Source organism: Quercus suber, unplaced genomic scaffold (assembly GCF_002906115.3).
Source record: "Quercus suber isolate HL8 unplaced genomic scaffold, Cork oak 2.0 scaffold_138, whole genome shotgun sequence".
NCBI classification, from domain to species: domain Eukaryota; kingdom Viridiplantae; phylum Streptophyta; class Magnoliopsida; order Fagales; family Fagaceae; genus Quercus; species Quercus suber.
Window position 1 is genome coordinate 1,001,070 of NW_027069600.1, and position 22,723 is coordinate 1,023,792.

Genomic DNA, 22,723 nt, shown 5'->3' on the forward strand with positions numbered 1-22,723 from the left:
CACCACCTACCTATTTAGTAGTATTTACCAGGAAGACTACACTACCTATTTAGTATAGGCAGCTTGTTTACAAATTATTACAAGTTCACAACAACAATACGTATTTCCACAACATTGAAAACTGAACAACAATATTTAAACACTGCTACCAAACGGGTCCTTAAGACTCTAAAAACTGATTTTAGTTACTATTGAATTTTCGAAAGTCTCCCTGTTTGGTGGGTTAGTTTGAGTAATGTTGTTTGAGTGTTTTTGATATACATGTAAGTAAAAAAAGTACGTAGAAATGTGTGTAATATTGTTTAAAATGTGTAGTTTTTTGTTTGAGTAGGGCTGCCAAACAGTGTGTAGAAATGTGTAGCTTTAAGAAATGAATTTTTTCCCCCAAGGTGATAACCACTTTTACCCCTAATGATGATTGATAAATTAAGTCAATAGATGTGAGAACCACTTTTACTCCAGGAATAAAGACAATTTCCGATGGAAAGAAGGGGTTTAAAACTTTAAATGCTTATATGCTACGCAATGTGTTTAATATACAACCTTTATCTATATTATTATTTTAAAGCTTTTCTTCTTCATGATTAATTGTAGAGAAAGAAAACTCTTTGACCGATAGAAACAAGAAATTCATTATTGAGGCAAATCTATGCCCTAGATTTACTTACAGTGATTCTACTGATGCAGTGATGCTGATTGGCTTGCCCCATAGGCAATGCAATGAATTAAAAGCAGAATCATGAAGGCAGAGAAAGAAAGGAGAACAATGCATGTATCAACATGGAAAAAACTATTAGGGTAAAGAAAAAGAACCATCATATAAAACAAGAAAACATTAAAGAAAATAAAAGAACCACAAATGCAATAAACTCAAGGGAATTGTAGTGTACTTTTTGGATAGGTAAGGCAGTTATCGAGTACTTGATATTGATATATCATCTTCCACAACACATAATTTAATGTCCTTCTAAACTAAATAAAACCAACCACTTTACACTTCCACCTCCATGTGATGTGATTGAATTGAAGTTATAAGATCCGGAAATGGCATCTGCAAGCATTGAACATAGCCCAAGAGTTAAGAGTGATGTTCATGGTTATATGCATCAGTTGGCTATTGAAAAGACAGAATTAAATGAAAGAAAACTAAGAATCTCACATCTCAAACCTCATCAACCAGACTGAGGATAAGGTACAATTGACTCGGTATCCTTCTATAATTTTTCGGGAAGGTCATAAGTTTAATGTTATATATTTTGAGTATTTTGGTTCTGGGACACATTTACTCATAGAGCATCATGTATATCAATACTAGCAACTTATGGCATAACCAGCACAAAGAAATTTAAGGATTACGATGGCCATAAAAAGAAAATAAGCAACTTAGAAAAGCAAAATTTACAGGCTATATTTGCAAAAAGAGCTGGAAATCAGTCCAAAAAAATAGTGCCTTTGAAGTGAAGAAAAGTGCACTAAGTGGAAAGGATAGTTCAGTTACTTTCTTCAGAGGTATGTTAATTGAATTCAAGTCCAAATGTAAGAGATTTATTGACAAAATAAGGAATAAAAAGACCAGGTACCATCTGAACGTTGAAAGAAATAGAAGGAAGCATCTTATATAGGTTGAAATAAAAGTTATGATGCTAGCCATAACACTAATTTAACATAATTTTTGCTTGGACACACCAGCAAACAAGCAAGTAAAAAAGCCAACTTTTTTCTAGGGAAATTGAGTTCCATTGCTTGCAGAATTGTCACCAGCAAATAAACTACTTTTCTCCCTTCTATTGTTGATAACTTCCCAAAAACATTACTTTAGTCAGAAAAAGTGGGGAGGATTTTGCAATAATAATCAACTTATAGACATTTATTTTACATATTTTTTTGATAATTTGATTGTTGGGGATAGGGCAATTTGAACCCTAGATGTCTCCGTTGAAAACATCTGGAGGTGTCATCCAATTAAGTTATAAGACTCTTGTCATTATTTGATATATTAAATAAAAGACAAAGGAATTTGACACACCATAATATGGAATTGCAAGAGTAGCCACATAGTTATAACAAAAGGAATAACTCCAACAATAATGTATCCTAAAGCTAAATAAGCCACCAAAATCATTCTAGAGGAAAAGGTTTTCTTCTTTGTAGTTTCTTTCAGGGGATATTAACATTTTTAGAAATGATAACCAGCATTTTTTACTTCAGTTATTGGTAAAGGAGATGGCAGACATACCCAAGTAGACCCCTGCCTTGCCATGTTCTGGGTGTCACTGTTAAGTTAATCGGTGCACCTTGCCTCATAATTACTACAGGTATTGCACAACCTTGACTTGTCTGAGCTTCAGAAGCGAGCCTTTGCAGCAAATTTTCACCAGCTTCCACATTTCCAAATTTGACGATCTGATCTCCAAGTTGTAAACCATCCTCTGCTGCTGGTGATGCATCAGCTATTTCATCAACCATTGCAAAGGGAATACTGGCCATCACATCAACATCCATATCACTTGAAGAATCCCTCAGAACAACATTGTGTGAGGATGCAGATGGAACATCACTCACAACTGGAGAGTTTTGGTTGTTTGGCCCCTCAGGTTTACCTTGCACTAAAGGCAAAAAGGTGCAGTCACTTTGCTGTGTACAATATGAAATTATTCAAATAGAATCTATACTTTTAGCTCCTAGTTTTATGAAGACAAGACATCCAAAAAAAAAATAGTTAAAGAGGACTTCACTGTTCAAATGAAAATAATTCTGATTCCTAAAATGAAGAACAATTGATAGATTATAGCAATAATGACATATTTGAGATAAACAAGATATCCATCACCGGCAACAATTATGGGAAATAACTAGATATGTTATTTCATGATAAATGGACATTTAAAACTAAAAATTGGAAAGCCAGAACCAGAAACTTCCTTCACTAACTGGTAAATTCAGCCCCTAAACAGTCACACAACATATCAAGTTACATGCATGCAGTATTTCAGTCTTTAGAAGCAAAGTAAATAGGTTCTTGTATTGTAGATGTTGATCAAGTAAGATACGCTTCACATCCAAGTCAAATCACACCATGTTCTATTAAATCTAAAAAATTCATCATGTTAGCATTCAGAACAATTTTGACATCATTTTAAAGCACATAAAGAAAAAAAAAATGTGTATTTTCTGGATATGACGTTATATGTAATGTAGAGGAATTATACTATACATCTCCCGCAATGAAAAATAATGGGGCAATACTGTCATGCTCTCACACACGCGCGAACAGTTTTTGATATGGGGGGCAACTGCAAATCAACATTCAGGAAGAACGATGCTAACAACAACAATGACAACAACAAAATCAGCCCCACAACAAAACTGCAGGCAATAAATAGCTTATCCATCAGACTTAAAATTTGCATCTAAACTACCCAAAAAAAGTCCATCTCATTACAATTTTTAAAAAAAAAAAAAAAAGCACCATTGATATGTTAATGTTGTCATATCATTTAAACGAAGGTATCAATAGTAACAAGTTTTATTAGCAGCACAAACTACAGAATAACATATTGATTACTCAAGATCCATGCAGAAGCCACAAATTTTCCATATCTTTGATCTAGGAAAAGTGTCATCTAAATCCTTTTATATGCCTAAATTGTTGACCGATTGATAAATAATATTTATCTTTAATCAATGAAGTTCCACCAGGTAACATGAGTTCAAAAATCATATTACAATATTTCTCTTAATGAATCTGGTAGACCGTAGAGTAGCCCTTATTTCATCCAGTTACCTGACTCTTTTGGGGGTGATGATCTAGAAGCGAGCCTTGATGAATGCAGAATTTGTATATTCTGATCTATTTTCTCTGTTGTCACCTTGTGATCATTCCGCAGCTCTAAAGATAGAAAGAAAATAGAAATAAATACAAAATGATTAAAACAAAAAATTAGTGGTATAAAGGTGTAATGTAACACCATAGTACTGCTGCTATGTCTGTTACAGGCAGTTCAATAATAAGCATGCCCTTAAATCTTTTTATTTTTTTTTTTATAATTCCCTTCAATTACATAATCTTAACATATTAAGCTACATATAAATTTTTGGCAACTTAGTGCACCTAGCTTCCAAAAGGATAAGCTAAACTATATATATATATATATAGTAGTTGCTCTCTCCACATACAATTTTCTCAGAAAAATAAAAGACATCTACACATGTTGGTGGGATGTTCATTAGATATTGGTCATTGTTTTAGCACTGAATCTCCCCTTGTCTCTTCTCTGATAGGGCAAGGAGTGGGGGACAGGAGAGGTTGGGATGTTTATTTTATTCGGGGTCCTAATGATTGGGAGGCGGAGTTGGTGGATGATTTCTTTCGGTTTTTGGCAGCCAATTTACCTTCAGCGAATGATGTTGATCGTATGAGTTGGAAGTTGATGAAGAATGTGGATTTTAATATCCGCTCATTTTATCATAAGCTGCATGGTTCTTATTCCATTGTTTTTCTTTGGAAAGGTATTTGGAAGGTTAAGGCACCCCAGCATGTCTCGTTCTTTGTTTGGATAGTCACCTGGGATAGGATTCTCACGGATAATAATTTATGGAGTAGGGATTTTGATTTTGTTGACTGGTGCATCATGTGTCGTTGTTGTGGGGAGACAATAGATCATTTGTTGCTACATTATGGGAAGGCTCATCGTTAGTGGAGTTTTGTCAAGAACTTTTGGGATTTTGTGGGTTGTCTCAAGATCGGTTGCAGATTTCCTTTTTGGTTGGTGGAATTCATTAGGGAAGCATTCATCTAACATTTGGAATTTAGCTCCATTGTGTTTGATGTGGTGTATTTGGAGGAAACGCAACCGGCAGACTTTTGAGAACTTAGATAGATCAGATGACCAGTTGCTGGCTTTTTACACTAGTTCCCTTTTTGATTGGTCTAGGGCTTAGAGACTCACATCTAGTGAATCTTTCCCTTTGTTCCTTAGCTCTCAATTTCTTTCCTTTGTTTTTGTTTTTATCTCTTTTTTTGTAATCTTTGATATGCTTTGTGTTTATTTGCATAAAGTAGTTTTTTGAATATACATCTTTCTTACTTATCAAAAAAAAATATTGAAACATAATTTTTTTGATAAGTAATAAAAATATATTAAAAAGAAGAGGGGTGTCACTTGAGTATACAGGAAGTATACATCAAGGACAAAAACAAATCAAGTGCATAAAGTATGAAATTCCATGAAACCATGGACGGAAGAAAAAGAACAAAAGCCCAACACTGTAACCCAATCCAGAAGAGTCTTAAGGAAGAAGATGTGTGAGTGCAATTATGTTTCAATATAAATATAAGAATATTGAAACATAATTGCACTCACACATCCACCTTGACAAGAACCCATATCATCAAATCCATTCCATTGCACAAACATGAAGGTTTCGCCACCGCATAAAAAGTTAAAACTTACAAATTCAAAATATATTCATGCTAATGTACTTATATGACAATGTTACTCTCATTCAACATGTTAAGCTCCCAAGTTTTTTTTTTTTTAATTTAAAATTAGCTCTCTTAAGACTCATTAACACTAAGAAAACTTGAATTAAAACGCAAGCTCAATACACAAATTCAATTAAAACACAACGCAAAATAACCGCCATACCAGAAAGACGATGCCTTTCAGCTCGCACAACTGGAATATCAATATCAGAGCGAGGAAACCCCTACAAAGCGCAAAACAAAACCCTAAATAACCAAATTCCATAGCCAATTACCAAGAAAACACAATTCAAAACCAGACCTTCAACTACATATTATCGCTCACAACTCACAATTTCAAAAAAAAATTAAAAAAAAAAAATTGGAAGATAAAGAAGAAAGAGACCTCGGAATCGACGAGATTGCCGGAGAGGCCAGGGCCGCCGGGCTGGCAGAGGCGGTCGATGATGGCGTTCATCTCGGCCTCCAAGGCGCTCCTCTTGTCCATCAGAGTCATCGTCTCCGATTTCACGTTCGTCGCCACCATTGTTGTGGGCGTGTGTTTCCGTCACCGGCACGGTGGTTTTATCAACGCCTAAGTTTTGAGCGGTGAGTTTTGAGTTTGAGTTGTAAGTGAGTGAGAAGGTCCAGGAATGTGAGTATTATATACCATGTACTAATATAGTGTAGAATCTGTAGATAGTGGAAAGAAAGCTTGGGGGAAAAGAAATCAGGGCCTGCTGCATTGTCTTTTCGGATGATTTATCAGGGGCAATTTGGTAAATCCACCACATATTCCTTTGTTGTGTGTGTGATTTTATTTTTTTTAATGTACATTTACATTTTATCCATGATTTTAAAAACTGATACAGTCAAATAATTGTTTTGTGCCTGGCTCTTGAATCAACCTAGTTTTTTTTTACAGATTTTCATGAATTTTATTGAACTGGACTGCTACCTGATTCTCGATTATACTGATCGATCTGATCTGGTTTTTAAAATAATAATTTTATACGAATTGGATTCAAGTTAATTTTTCATGTAGAAAAAAATTTAAATATTATAATTTTAAAAGAATATTTTAAATCAAACTGTAAATACATAGCAAGGATACAATGTCGCTTGAAGTTGAATAACATTCATATTCATATACGAAATAAGCATGTATGATGAAATAGTAACATAATTATTGTTGTCTAAGTATACGACTAAAGAAAATGCTTACTGATGGCATAAAATTCTCAAATTCTCTTTAAAATAAGTGCCCCACATATCAAAATCGGATTAGAATATAAAATATCGTGAAAATATGAAACATGTGTGATATGCAACTTGTTCAGATGCTCAATGTTAGAGAATATAATGAATGTCTAAATTTTATTTATGCAAAATATGTGTATGATCTTTTGTAACTAGGCACTTTTTGCGAGTGTCCAATGGACAATACTTGTAACAGTATACCTTAGTCAATAAATAAATCTTTTGTATTATCCCAAAAAAAAAGAAAAAAAGTTTAGGTTTGATCAAAATTTAGGTCAAATGACACTAGATTTGTGTGAGTTAGCTGGTTAGGTGTCATTGGAAAGTTTATACGACAATCTTTGTTTTAAGGGGTCATGGGCACAAATATTGGAAGAGATTGGATCAAACTCATGAAAACAATAAAAAAAAAAATTTGAAATGCGTATAGGCGGTCACGTTCCCACTTCCATCATAACTTTCATAAATTGAAAGTCTGCAATTAATCTTTCCGATGATATACCATTTGTACTAATTTGAGATTGACAAGGCATCGAATAAGTCTGCACAAATTGAAAGGTAAAAACTTTCAAAACAACCTAATTGAAATGCTCTTCTCGTATGTAAAGTTGCCGAGAACTGTACATTCGAAAAAGGTGAACACCTTATGAAACAAGGCAAATTTTTCGACAACTTGATTGGGCTCCTTTTTTTGTCAAATCAACTATGGATCCTTGAAAGAGGAGTGCAAAGCATGACTGATAGTGGAAACTATACGAAGCCATTGGATGTATCAATTTTGTGAACAAAATTGGACGGAAACTCACGATTGGTATGTGGTTAGTCAGAATAGTACCACCTTCTTAAAGTGAACAAAATATCTCTTTGAAATGATGGCCCTATCTTCCAAAGTGGTGATCAAGATAGTGAGAATGAATGCCCACACAGTTGTATCACGATATCAAGATTTGCAATATAAAGATAAATTCCGATAACGAATAACGGTGTACCCAAATTCCATATGCCCTTATTGGTCGATTATATATTTATATTACCTTTTGATAATGTAGAGTTTTATTTTTTATATTTTATGAGAAGATAGCAACTTTAATTAAAAAATAAATAAAAATAATACATTTTAAGCTAAAGTAGACTCAATCATATAAGAGTTCTTTCGTCAATTTCTTTAAAACTTCCTCTCGTCTCCTTATATGTGTGTATGTTAAAATACTTAGTATTCTCAAAAGAAAAAACAATAGGTTAATTCCATATCAGAAAATGAGTGTGAGTTAGACCATTTTGGATATATACTACTGTCAGTTTCTTTAAGACCTTCCCTCTCCTCGTGTGTGTGTTTTAAAATATTTAGTATTCTCAAAAGAGTGTGGGTAAAAGAGATTTAAAGTTGTTGAGGACAAATTTTTCACACCACATGACTTCATTTCATTGGCAACCCGCATCACGTCAACACTATCATGGATTTTGGGAAAATCTCTTCTAAAACCCAAAAGAGCCCATATTTACACAAAAAAAAAATGTCAAAGCCTATAGTTCAAGCTCATAGCACATCATCTTATTTTTCGGTTCATAATCCAAACTCATGAGTCTTATCGGGGGAATTTTGGGAGTCGTGGTTTGGAGGGTCAATAAGTATGTTCAGCAAAGTTCCAGTGGTTCAAAGTTGATAAAAGAAAGCATGTTGCTTGGCATGTCTTCCCCAATTCCCTGAACTTTGACGGGTCAATGTGCAATAAGTAACATTTGGTAAGCTTCTTATATCACATAACACTTAAAATGATAAAACTCTCCATGCTCTTTACATAAAAATTAATGTTCATCATATAATATAAGTTTAAAAAATGTAATTACAGTATTTCATATAAATTATATTATTATCATCTAAATCAATTCCAAGCACATGGCTAAATATATATTAATATCTCATATCTAACATTAAATGCTCTTCTTACTCTCCAAGATTTGGTTAAAATACAAAAAGTCCATAATTACATCTCTAAAACTTCATCAAATATCAACCAACTAGTCTATTACTTACCAAAATTATATATGGACTAAACATATAATTTTCTAAAAGAGAAAACTTAGCCAAAAATACCAACAGCGGCTCTAACAGAAACTACAAACAGCTCCAGCAGAAGCTGCAACGGTTTCTGCAGAAACAGCTTCTGTAGAAAACTGCTTCAGCATAACCTACAACAGCTCTAGCAGAAGCTGGAAATAGCTTCTGCAGAAGCTGCAACGGCTCCAGCATAAGCTACAATAGCTCCAACAGATTGACAGATGTCCTAAAATGACATCACTTACCCATTGATGCCCAATCCCAGCAGCTTACTGTCATAACCAAAGAAATAGAAGGATCTCATAAAGATTATCTTACCATTTTTAGCTAAACCATGAATTTAATGCCAAGTATTTTCCTCCAAGCAAAAGATGTCATTCAGATGACATCATCCAGCTGTAACAGCTATGATTGACAGCTGTAACAGCAGTTACAACAGCATTAAGTCTCTAACTTTCTTCTTTTAGCTAAAAAACAAAATTTCACTAATGAAACCACTTACTTTGTCAAAGACTTTTTCTTATTTGCTAAATTTCCCTCCAACTAATTATAATCTAATTACATACTTAACTTTATATAAAGAGGACCAAGTTACACACTAAGGGGGATTCATCCCTCTCTCATCTTCAATATTCTGAAACTCTATTCATTTTGCTGCCATATCTCCAAAAGATTTTCATATCTTTCTTCATCCCTCTTACAAAATCTATCTTCATAGATAACAACACAACACACATATTACAACACACCATTATCCATTACCCATTACCCATCTCTCCCACACTCCATTATTTTGAAACATCACCATTTTGCTGCTCATAAACACATCTCCATCTCTTTTTCTATTTCTCTTACAATACCTTTCTTCTTAGAAAGCAACATAACCAATGTCATAATACAAAAAACAACTCCAACAACAACTTTTACTACATTTAACCTTCATATTATCTATCTCATACTTCCATTTATTTTACAAACACATTCCTTACAAAATACCCATACATACTTCTTATATATCTTTAAACTCCATGTCTCACAAAGTATACATATACAAGATCCATGTCCAACAAAGTGTCTACATATAATTCTTATATATATTACAAACAGCATATATCACAAAAAAAAAATATATATATATATATATACACACATATTTCTTGTCATCTCCACACATCTTAAAACATATCAAACACTCTTCCAAGAACTTATTGCTAAAATCCCTTTCTCATGGAAGACATATATTTATAATGCTAAAAGCCCTTCTTATGAAAGACAAAATTTTATAATATTAAAAGTCATTCTCATGGAAGGCAGCATCACTCACATTTGACTAAAAAACTAAAAGAGCATTACATAGGAAAAGTTATTTAAATGCATGATGAAAGAGGATAAACTTAACCAACCTATGCACACGACTGGACATATTCTCTCTCCCTCCAGTTGCATCCATTTTTCCCCTTCAATCATGAAGTCACCACGAAATGACTCATAATATCATATTGTACCGCTGGACTCATTTTATCGCACTGCTGAAATATCATAAGTCCACTGCTGTTTTACAGCTAGAGCTACAAACTGTCAAGATATGTCAAAATCTCTCTCTATATTCAATATTACATTATTAAGTACATGTTAATTCATTGTTATTGCACCGCTGGATGCAAGTTATTTTAATGTTATCTCACTATTTAATGAAACATGATCACACTAATACTTTATTAACGAACATACATATTAATAAATCGATAGATAAGTCAATACTTTCTCCATCTTGGAAATTACATTGTTAAGAATATGTTAACTCATTATTCTTTTACTGCTGGATGGAAGTTACTTTAATATCATCTCACTATTTAATAAACATGATCTCACTAATACTTCATTAATGAACATACATATTAATAAATCGAGCTGCCACTATTGCACATATAGTATTTAGACATGAACCACCACTGGACACATATTTTTTGGAAATGAACTACCTTGGACATATATTATTTGGACATAGGCCATTGCCGGACATACCTTGTTATGTTGAACATGAACTATGAAACGCAACTGGATATGGACTATTGGACTGATCCCATTATTAGATATCACTTAATATACATAATAATAATGTATCAACTCACCATTTAATCAAAGCTATCATACTAAGCATATTATTTATTTATTTCAACCAATATCATAATTCTAAGACTTTGGGTTTCATCTATTTTGTAGGCTTAAAAATACACCGGAAGCCATTGGTCTATGCAGCCCAATGTCGAGTTCCGGGTTAAACTCCCTAAAACAAATCCGGGCGTAGCAAAGTTACACTTTCAGGAGAAGACACGTGGCTACGCACAAAAACCGCCCCTGACAAAAGTCTGTGGTAATATCAAAGAGTTGGACTCTTTTGGATACATACCACTGTCAGTTTCTTTAAAACCGGTGTGTATATATATATATATATATAGGGGCGATGAATGATAGAACCTATAGCTTCTGCTTTTTGATATTAGGCCTGACAGCTGGTTGGAGAATTCTCTCCTTTATCCAATTCCAAGTTACATAACTATCAATACCCTTGACAAATTATGCCAAAATAGGAAAAGTGGAGATTTAAATAGGAAACGACAAAATTGACTAAAAGAATATTGGAAAAGTGAATATTTCTACTCGATGTGGTCATATGTGTTGCACGTGACTATTACATGTAAGCGAGTTGACACATGTGAAGATATCGCTCACGTCATACATCTTTTACTTATATAAATATTATAAAACGATATTCTAATATATACCTCTAGGTGACGGAGTCTAATATTTCATGAAAGTGAATGATGGATTGAGTAAGAAACTATTAACATGTTTCATGCATATGCCCAAGAAGAACACTACAAGCATACATATTGGCCCCAAAGGTATAGTTAAGATACTATATATATGAATCCTTAACTCAAACATTGTAGGAGAAAGTTTTGTAAAAAATATATATTATTAATATATAGTTAGTTAATACATAAAAGCTCAATCGTTAAGTTGGTAGAAAAATACCAAACATGAAGTAATTATAATTTATTTAAAGAATACCAAACTTGGGTGGCTTTTATCTAAGGGTTATGCTAACGAGTGTCCTTAAAGCATTGGTTAACAATCCATTTTAAGAAAGATTTGACACAACTTTTATGATAAATTAAAAAAGCTATCAAAATATTAAATTTTTTTTCCCATAAAATTTTATTTAAATGAATTATTAACTAATGTCCTAAGGGCAATAATAAAACTTGTGGTAAGCGAATTATAGTGAAATCTTTTATTAGATGGCTTTTATCTTTAAAAAGAAAGATTTATAGCACTGCTCTATAGACTCTATGATGTGAGAATTACTAAATTAGTGAGGGCCAGTTTGGTTTAGACATGACTCAATTTTCATAACTCATAACTTAAACTCAAATCTCATCACTCATAACCCAAACCCCACTATCACTCAAAATTCCAAAATTGTTGTTTGGTTACAAAACTCAATCACATATCTCAACTTTTAAGTCCACTTTTTGCCAAAATGATGGAACCCACCCCACTAACACTATACAGGGTTATGGTTGCTACCCGCGTAAATTTTATCTTCCCCTCTTTCATATTCTCCTAAGTCCATCACCACCATCAATGGCAAACTCATAACCCACCACTGTCAACACCACCAACGACCACACAAAAAAAAAATCTCAACCAAAAGAAAATTCAACCATCAGCTACACCCACAAAAAGAAAAAATTTCCAATCATCAATATCACCACCAACCACACAAACCCACCTCTATCACAGCCTAAGCTTCAAACCACAACTACAAACACAGAAAACCCAAACACACCAACATAAAATCTTCAGATCGATGATCCAAAATTGCCAACCCAAACCCACAAACATAGAAAACCCAAATCCAAACCCAAGATTCCTTAGATCGAAGACCAAAATCATGAAAATGAGGAGTAGGTTTCTGTTTCTGGGTATATATTTATGCATGGATGAACATGGTGAGTGGGTTTGAAGAAGAAAGAAAGAAAGAAAAAGAAGAAAAGAAAGAAAGACAAAACCAGGAAGAAGAGGAGAAAAAAAAAAAACCCGTTGGTGGTGGAGTGGGTCTAATGAAGAAAGAAAGAAAGAAAGAAAGAAAAAGAAAGAATGAAGAAGAAGAAGAAAAATATATATTGTTGGTGGTGGAATGGGTATGAAGAAGAGAGAAAGAAGAAGTAGAGAAAAAGCAAAAAGAAAAAGAAAAAAGAGGAAGCCGATGGAACTCAATAGAAGAAGAAAGAAAGAAAGAATGAATGAAGAGGAAGAAGAAGAAAAATGTTGTTGGTGGTGGAGTGGGTATGAAGAAGAAAGAAAGAAGAAGTAGAGAAAAAGCAACAAAAAGAAAAAAAAATGAAAAAAGAAAAAAAAATGAAAAAAGAAAAAAAGGAAGCCAGTGGAACTCAGTAGAAGAAGAAAGAAAGAAATAAAAAGGAAAAGATAAAAAAGTGGTATAACACCAGAATTCTTAAATTTGATTTTTTTACCATTTTGCCACTATCACTCATCATCTATAATTTGAAAATACCAAAATTGTGTTTTCAGTTTCTATCATCCAAACTCAAAATTTTGAGTTTTTAAGTGATGGAAACAAACATCCAAAATCAAGCCAAACACTGCATCATTCGTGGGACCCATAAGTTTTGGATGATGGATCATAAAAACTGAGTGATATCCAAACAAGCTCTGAATGATTGTGAAGTGTGCATAATGTGCAGCATCCAGCACTAGCGTCTCTTGAAAAGCATACCATGGATAAAGATTAGGAATTGTCCATATGATGGATCATAAAAACTGAGTGGTATCCAAACAAGCTCTGAATGATTGTGAATTGTGCATAATGTGTAGCATCCAGCACTAGCGTCTCTTGAAAAGCGTACCATGGATAAAGATTAGGAATTGTTCATATATCTGCACTTGTATCGAAGTGGCACACTTTGCCATAACTTATTAAATAATGAACTACCATATGCTAATGACCTTGTAAACATAATCCACCATATGAGTTGTGACAAAAAATATGACACATAAGTTATGTCCCTAAGCTTTCTCATAAATATAAGGCCTAAAATGTGTTAACTCATCTAAACAGTATGTTTAACCACGGTTTTTGCTATCGTGTTCACATAAAAAAAAATGATATATATTAAGCTTCCAAATAAGATGACACATTTTAGACCTTAGATTTATTTGAGACAAATCCTAGCCTTTAAATGGAAGATTCAAGTTTATATTAGTTGTGGTTTACATGTCATTTCAAAATGCCATATATATATATATATATATATTTTTTTTTTAATTTAATCATTATAATGGAGAGAAATGATTTGAACCCTTGACATCTCATTCAAAACATCAAGAAATGATACTTGAATTATAAGACTCTTGGTTGATATATCTAATGGATGGTAATAAAATAACTGTGCTCACACTTGTATGTGCATTATATGATATCTTTTTGATATCCTTCCAACACTTGATTGACAATCTTTGCCAAAAATATAATCCACAAAAATTATATAACTTTGTCATGATAATTGATGAGTCAAAAAATAAACTAGAACTGTCATTCTCCATAATAATGATCCAAGCAAATGTTACACATTTATTGCGCACATTGATGATAAAAAATAACGGACGGAGCAACGGTAACAAGTGATTTGTGCACATCAGACCACCAATTTAGTAACGCACTAGCCATTGAACATAAATACAGAGATTCATTGTCCATTAAGGCGATGAACAGCTATTAGGGTACTTTTTTTTCACACCTAATTTTATTTAAGTACCACCTATTTATTTTCAAATACTACTAATAAGTTATTGGGTTTTCCGAAATATTTTTTGCTTTATTATTATGTTAATCACAAATATTTCATATCTCATTATCCAAATTGGGTCATGATATAAACTATAACAAAAAGACCAAAAAACTCATGTTTTATCTAATTTTATTATCATAAACCGGCCTTATAAGTCCAATACACACATCCTATTCTATTTAAAGCCCAAGAATACTTATACTTGACAATATTTGAAAAACCCATGATTCAAGTCAATGGCAAAACAATTTTATCAATAGAATTCAAATCTATAAAGCCCATGATTTAAACCCATGACAATTTTATCAATTTAATTCAAATTCATAATCAAAGCCCATGGTATAAACCCATGGCAATTTATTTATCCAAAACTCAATTCACATTGACAATATCAAAGCCCAATTCTCATTGACAACATCAAAAGCCCAGTTTTCGCTGGTAATATCAAAAAGCCTAATTCTTATTGGCAACATCAAAGCCCAAGATAATTACTTGGTACTATCAAAAGCCCAAGCTAACTACTTGGCACTATTTTTATAAAAAGTCTAAGCTAACTATTTAATACTATTTTATTAAAAGTCCAAGGTTATTAATACTTGGCAAAATACTATATCATAAGTATTTTACTTAAAAGTTAAATGATGAACAATACTTTGTTCTTAAATCTATTACTATAATATTACAAGCCCATGAAATCTATGACAATTATCTATTTTCAAAACCCATGGCAATCATCTTATAAAAGCCCATGGAAAATTATAATTATTTACTTCATACCATATTATAAACTCATAGTCATTATTTACCTTATATCACAATATTCATAATATTTATTTCCAAAACTCATGATAATTATTTATCCTACATGCTCATTATAATTATTTATAGAAAAACTCATGAGAATATTACATTATTCCATTATAGTGGTTGTTACCATATTTTATTTGAAACCCATGGATATTGAAACCCATGGTAAATATTATTCTCAAGAAAATATTGGAGGTCATTATTTAAAAAGCCTAAAAAAAATTATTTACAAAGTAATTCATAGCAAAAATTATGAGAAACTATACAAGTTGTTATTTAAAGCCCATGAAAATTAATACCCAGAACCTATCCTAAATATTTATTAAAGTTCATGAATTCATTTTATTTCTACTAATAACTAAAGCCCATGTGAAATAAATATCCATGGCAATATATGGTAGCTTTATCCATTTTATATGGCTCACAATGAGAAAGCAAAAGGATAGGCCGAAGTGGAGAGAACCACCAAGTCACAGGCCCGCCAAAATACTCAATCCTTATGGCTAAGCCCAACATGAAATCTCAGCCAAAACAGCCCATGTATGCAAACTAACCCTACTGGAGAACTCCATTTAATTATGTCTTCCGCTAGAGGTCACCTCAAGAAGCAACCAAGCTCCCAAACCAAATTAAGAGCTAGCCTCCTGTCCCACTGCCAACTTTGACGTGAACAATACCAGAGGCTGATACCTAAAGGCTAATGGGCAATAGATACCATTCTTCTCCAAATTTTGGTCACAACTCAAGAAAGCCATAACGAAGACCTCCAAGCTCATGAAATCCTCGATTAAATTAAAAAAAAAAAAAAAAAAAAAAAAAAAAAATCTAAACCAAAAGAAAATCCAACCATCAGCTACACCCACAAAAAGAAAAAATTTCCAATCATCAATATCAACACCAACCACACAAACCCACCTCCATCACAGCCTAAGCTTCAAACTACAACTACAAACACAGAAAACCCAAACACACCAACATAAAATCTTCAGATCGATGATCCAAAATTGACAACCCAAACCCACAAACATAGAAAACCCAAATCCAAACCCAGGATTCCTTAGATCGAAAACCAAAATCATGAAAATGAGGAGTGGGTTTCTGTTTCTGGGTATATATTTATGCATGGATGAACATAGTGAGTGGGTTTGAAGAAGAAAGAAAGAAAGAAAAAGAAGAAAAGAAAGAAAGACAAAACCAGGAAGAAGAGGAGAGAAAAAAAAAACCCCGTTGGTGGTGGAGTGGGTCTGATGAAGAAAGAAAGAAAAAAAGAAAGAAAAAGAAAGAATGAAGAAGAAGAAGAAAAATATATATTGACGTTGGTGGTGGAGTGGGTATGAAGAAGAGAGAAAGAAGAAGTAGAGAAAAAGCAAAAAGAAAAAGAAAAAAGAGGAAGCCAATGGAACTCAATAGAAGAAGAAAGAAAGAAAGAATGAAGAAGAAGAAGAAAAAGAAAAATGTTGTTGGTGGTGGAGTGGGTATGAAGAAGAAAGAAAGAAGAAGTAGAGAAAAAGCAACAAACAGGAAAAAAGAAAAAGAAAAAAGGAAGCCAGTGGAACTCAGTAGAAGAAGAAATAAAGAAATAAAAAGGAAAAGATAAAAAAGTGGTATAACACCGGAATTCTTAAATTTGATTTTTTTACCATTTTGCCACTATCACTCATCATCCATAATTTGAAAACACCAAAATTGTGTTTTCAGTTTCTATCATCCAAACTCAAAATTTTGAGTTTTTAAGTGATGGAAACAAACATCCAAAATCAAGCCAAACACTACATCATTCGTGGGACCCATAAGTTTTGGATGATGGATCATAAAAACTGGGTGATATCACTCAGTTTTTAGACTATCCAAACAAGCTCTGAATGATTGTGAAATGTGCATAATGTGCAGCATCCAGCACTAGCGTCTCTTGAAAAGCATACCATGGATAAAGATTAGGACTTGTCCATATATTTGCACTTGTATCGAAGTGGCACACTTTGCCATAACTTATTAAATAATGAACTACCATATGCTAATGACCTTGTAAACATAATCCACCATATGAGTTGTGGCAAAAAATATGACACATAAGTTATGTCCCTAAGCTTTCTCATAAATATAAGGCTTAAAATGTGTTACCTCATCTAAACAATATGTTTAACCACGGTTTTTGCTATCGTGTTCACATAAAAAAAATGATATATATTAAGCTTCCAAATAAGATGACACATTTTAGACCTTGGATTTATTTGAGACAAATCCTAGCCTTTAAATGGAAGATTCAAGTTTATATTAGTTGTGGTTTACATGTCATTTCAAAATGCCATATATATATATATATATATATTTTTTTTTTAATTTAATCATTATAATGGAGAGAAATGATTTGAACCCTTGACATCTCATTCAAAACATCAAGAAATGATACTTGAATTATAAGACTCTTGGTTGATATATCTAATGGATGGTAATAAAATAACTGTGCTCACACTTGTATGTGCATTATATGATATCTTTTTGATATCCTTCCAACACTTGATTGACAATCTTTGCCAAAAATATAATCCACAAAAATTATATAACTTTGTCATGATAATTGATGAGTCAAAAAATAAACTAGAACTGTCATTCTCCATAATAATGATCCAAGCAAATGTTACACATTTATTGCGCACATTGATGATAAAAAATAACGGACGGAGCAACGGTAACAAGTGATTTGTGCACATCAGACCACCAATTTAGTAACGCACTAGCCATTGAACATAAATACAGAGATTCATTGTCCATTAAGGCGATGAACAGCTATTAGGGTACTTTTTTTTCACACCTAATTTTATTTAAGTACCACCTATTTATTTTCAAATACTACTAATAAGTTATTGGGTTTTCCGAAATATTTTTTGCTTTATTATTATGTTAATCACAAATATTTCATATCTCATTATCCAAATTGGGTCATGATATAAACTATAACAAAAAGACCAAAAAACTCATGTTTTATCTAATTTTATTATCATAAACCGGCCTTATAAGTCCAATACACACATCCTATTCTATTTAAAGCCCAAGAATACTTATACTTGACAATATTTGAAAAACCCATGATTCAAGTCAATGGCAAAACAATTTTATCAATAGAATTCAAATCTATAAAGCCCATGATTTAAACCCATGACAATTTTATCAATTTAATTCAAATTCATAATCAAAGCCCATGGTATAAACCCATGGCAATTTATTTATCCAAAACTCAATTCACATTGACAATATCAAAGCCCAATTCTCATTGACAACATCAAAAGCCCAGTTTTCGCTGGTAATATCAAAAAGCCTAATTCTTATTGGCAACATCAAAGCCCAAGATAATTACTTGGTACTATCAAAAGCCCAAGCTAACTACTTGGCACTATTTTTATAAAAAGTCTAAGCTAACTATTTAATACTATTTTATTAAAAGTCCAAGGTTATTAATACTTGGCAAAATACTATATCATAAGTATTTTACTTAAAAGTTAAATGATGAACAATACTTTGTTCTTAAATCTATTACTATAATATTACAAGCCCATGAAATCTATGACAATTATCTATTTTCAAAACCCATGGCAATCATCTTATAAAAGCCCATGGAAAATTATAATTATTTACTTCATACCATATTATAAACTCATAGTCATTATTTACCTTATATCACAATATTCATAATATTTATTTCCAAAACTCATGATAATTATTTATCCTACATGCTCATTATAATTATTTATAGAAAAACTCATGAGAATATTACATTATTCCATTATAGTGGTTGTTACCATATTTTATTTGAAACCCATGGATATTGAAACCCATGGTAAATATTATTCTCAAGAAAATATTGGAGGTCATTATTTAAAAAGCCTAAAAAAAATTATTTACAAAGTAATTCATAGCAAAAATTATGAGAAACTATACAAGTTGTTATTTAAAGCCCATGAAAATTAATACCCAGAACCTATCCTAAATATTTATTAAAGTTCATGAATTCATTTTATTTCTACTAATAACTAAAGCCCATGTGAAATAAATATCCATGGCAATATATGGTAGCTTTATCCATTTTATATGGCTCACAATGAGAAAGCAAAAGGATAGGCCGAAGTGGAGAGAACCACCAAGTCACAGGCCCGCCAAAATACTCAATCCTTATGGCTAAGCCCAACATGAAATCTCAGCCAAAACAGCCCATGTATGCAAACTAACCCTACTGGAGAACTCCATTTAATTATGTCTTCCGCTAGAGGTCACCTCAAGAAGCAACCAAGCTCCCAAACCAAATTAAGAGCTAGCCTCCTGTCCCACTGCCAACTTTGACGTGAACAATACCAGAGGCTGATACCTAAAGGCTAATGGGCAATAGATACCATTCTTCTCCAAATTTTGGTCACAACTCAAGAAAGCCATAACGAAGACCTCCAAGCTCATGAAATCCTCGATTAAATAGTTTATTTTATTACTAAAGATGTATGTAATTGGTTCATGAACCAAGCTCATGAATCTTAAAAGGGAAAATTTGGGAACATGTGATTTAGAGAGCATGAAGGGATCTCCAGCGAAACCCAGCATGAAGGGATCTCCAGCGGAACCCTCTAAAGTGGACTGAAATTTTGACACCTGGCTTAAGGTGTTGAATCCTACTTCCTGGGGTTCAAATCTCAGTTGTAATACTAGGATTCCTCCTTAATACCTACCTTAATCCCATTGACTGAACACAATCTCAGAATTCTTAGCATTTAATGCAAGATTATGTTGATTTTTACCCATGTGTGACATTGCCAAAAAAAACAAAACAGCCCCAAAAGCAAATCTCCCATTTTAGGCCAAATCCTAAGATAATTAAGTCTGTTGTCTTGGCCCTGATCAGTCCTATGTTTTTAGACTTTTGCTAATCAATCCCTTAAACTTCACTATAAAAGGGAACTACCATCAACCCATGGAGGACAACAAATCTTATCATAAAATTCATCACTCATCATGCTATTTTTAGCCCATAAGTCAATCCCTTAGTTCAGAAACTAGTATTTAGTTCATAAATGCTCATATACACTTACCCATAAACATCACATTCCATCTTCTCAGAAAATCCCAGCACCTTAAAATAGACACCAAACCCCTCTGAAATTTCTAATTTTCTTTTCACTTTGCTTGTGGTTCAACTCTCCCCAAGCTCATAAATCATTCCCTTTAACCCACACTCACTTAGCCTCAGACATTCCCTTTCTTTTTCTGCATATTCACAGCCCATAAACGCTTCCTAATCAGTCACAAACAACTCTTTACCCATTAAAGCCTTAGCCTTAACATTAACTATATCATACAATCACAAGCTTACATACCCACTCACTCAAAACAGCCTATACTACCTTAATCATGCCACACATATATATTCCCCAAGAATCTTAGTTCAACATTTGTTGCACTATGCTGGAATCTCTTTCTCCCTTCATTCCATCCTATTTTTTTATCTTTTACTTGTAATTATGAAGCCTTTAACCCTTCTTTATTGTAATTATGATAAAAGCCATCATGTTTTGGATATTATGGAAGTTTTCCCTCATGATAGCTTGATAATAATAAAGAAACTATATGATTTTTATCATGTAAACACATTTATTGACTAATCAAACTTTACCGCTAGAGGTCTACCATACTCACTACTGGACCATTTTTCCTCTTGTGTACTTGTCATAATAGACCCACTTTTATATTAACCAACTATGGAAGAAATGCATAATTTTTACTATGCAAATACATTTATTGATTTTCCAAACATCTACCATTAGACGTTTCTCTTGCTTACCGCTAAACAATTATTTAAGTACCTATTGTGGTAGGCCATCCTTTGTACTAGCTTATCTTTGTAGGAGGTATTTTTGGGGCCTTATTATAATCTTTATTGGATGCAACCTAGACCTTGAGCAAAATTGGCCTTTTACACTTCACCGATAGCCTTTGAGCCATGTTCCAAGCCTAAAGTCGAGTCTCGGTTTTGACTCCCCTAATATCATGTGGGCAACAAACAAAAAACGCCCCCAATATAACAGAAAGAAACAACAGAATCTAAAGGTACACACAAAAATTCACCCAAAAACCACTCCAAGTCAATTTCTCTCTAAAAACCTTTTCTTTTTCTGACTTAACCATCGAAGTGTTTTTGGCAAACACGACACCAATGTGCCCCATTTCATTTCAAGTCTTATTGCAGGTTTCACATTGGAGACATAAACAACCCAACTTTGTTTATCTACAGAGACGAGAAGTTGAACTGTCGATTTTTTGACATCATCAATAACAAAAAACAAATATTACACATCTACACTTTGAAAAGTAAAGGTTTTTGTACCGGACGTATGAAAAGTAAAAGAATTGCAACATAGCATTTTGTTTCATTTCATGCCACAGCACCAAGGATTTAGCAACAAAAAAGAAATCCTAAGTAGGATTAATTATTATATATAAGCGAGTAAGGTTATGCGTCTAAACCTATTTTGTGTACTATTTGTTCACTTTTGTTTGTTCATTTTTGCTATGATGACACATGGCTATCAAATCCAATGAGGAATCTAAAGCTTTTTTCCTCTAGTCGTAGCTGACAAGTGACCTTAAGCTTATTTATACTGTGGGAACAAATGCTTTAACAAAGTTAAATAAAGCACGGATTCAAATTATTAAAAAAAAAAAAAAATCGAATAAAGTTTACTCTACTTTCACTTTCCATGGCAACAATAATTATTCTATACATATGAGATATGATATATGTGATTTATCCTTAAGGGAAAAAGAAAAAGAAAAAAAAGAAGAAGATGTTTTGCCTTTAAAATGGATTCATTTTATAATTTAGAAAAGGGTTGAATCCCATTTTTAAGTACCTCAAGGGTAACCGTTAAGGTGGAATTTTCAATGCCACTTTTTTTTAATATTCAAACTTTTTATTAACTTTTGCTACCTTTCCTGTTTCTCAATATATATGGATTTTTTTTTTTTTTTTTTGGGATGAATAGATGGAATTTGTTTTATTCTTCTTGACTAATGTTCTAGCCTCTAGAAGCATTTGTTAGAATACTTTATAAAATCTAGGGTAAATTCTATTAACATACTCTGAAGTTTGGGTTAATGCTAATCGAGTCAAAGACTTTTCAAAACTGACTAATTTGGTTCATAAAACCAACTTAGTCCTTAAGATAGTTGAGAAAAATGATTAACTAGTTTAATAGTGTTTAGGGACTAAGTTGG

General features: G+C 32.7%; 1 protein-coding gene across 1 annotated transcript; it reads right to left on the reverse strand.

The window, feature by feature from the left end:
* Positions 1–835: 835 nt before the first annotated feature.
* On the reverse strand, positions 836–6,168 carry LOC112024242 (uncharacterized). The gene is made up of 5 exons (XM_024056884.2): positions 5,871–6,168; positions 5,649–5,709; positions 3,785–3,889; positions 2,237–2,606; positions 836–1,051 (listed from the first exon to the last, which is right to left on the reverse strand). Exons 1-5 carry the CDS (start codon positions 6,009–6,011, stop codon positions 1,030–1,032), a joined length of 699 nt encoding a protein of 232 aa, XP_023912652.2. The 5' UTR covers positions 6,012–6,168; the 3' UTR covers positions 836–1,029.
* Positions 6,169–22,723: the final 16,555 nt, after the last annotated feature.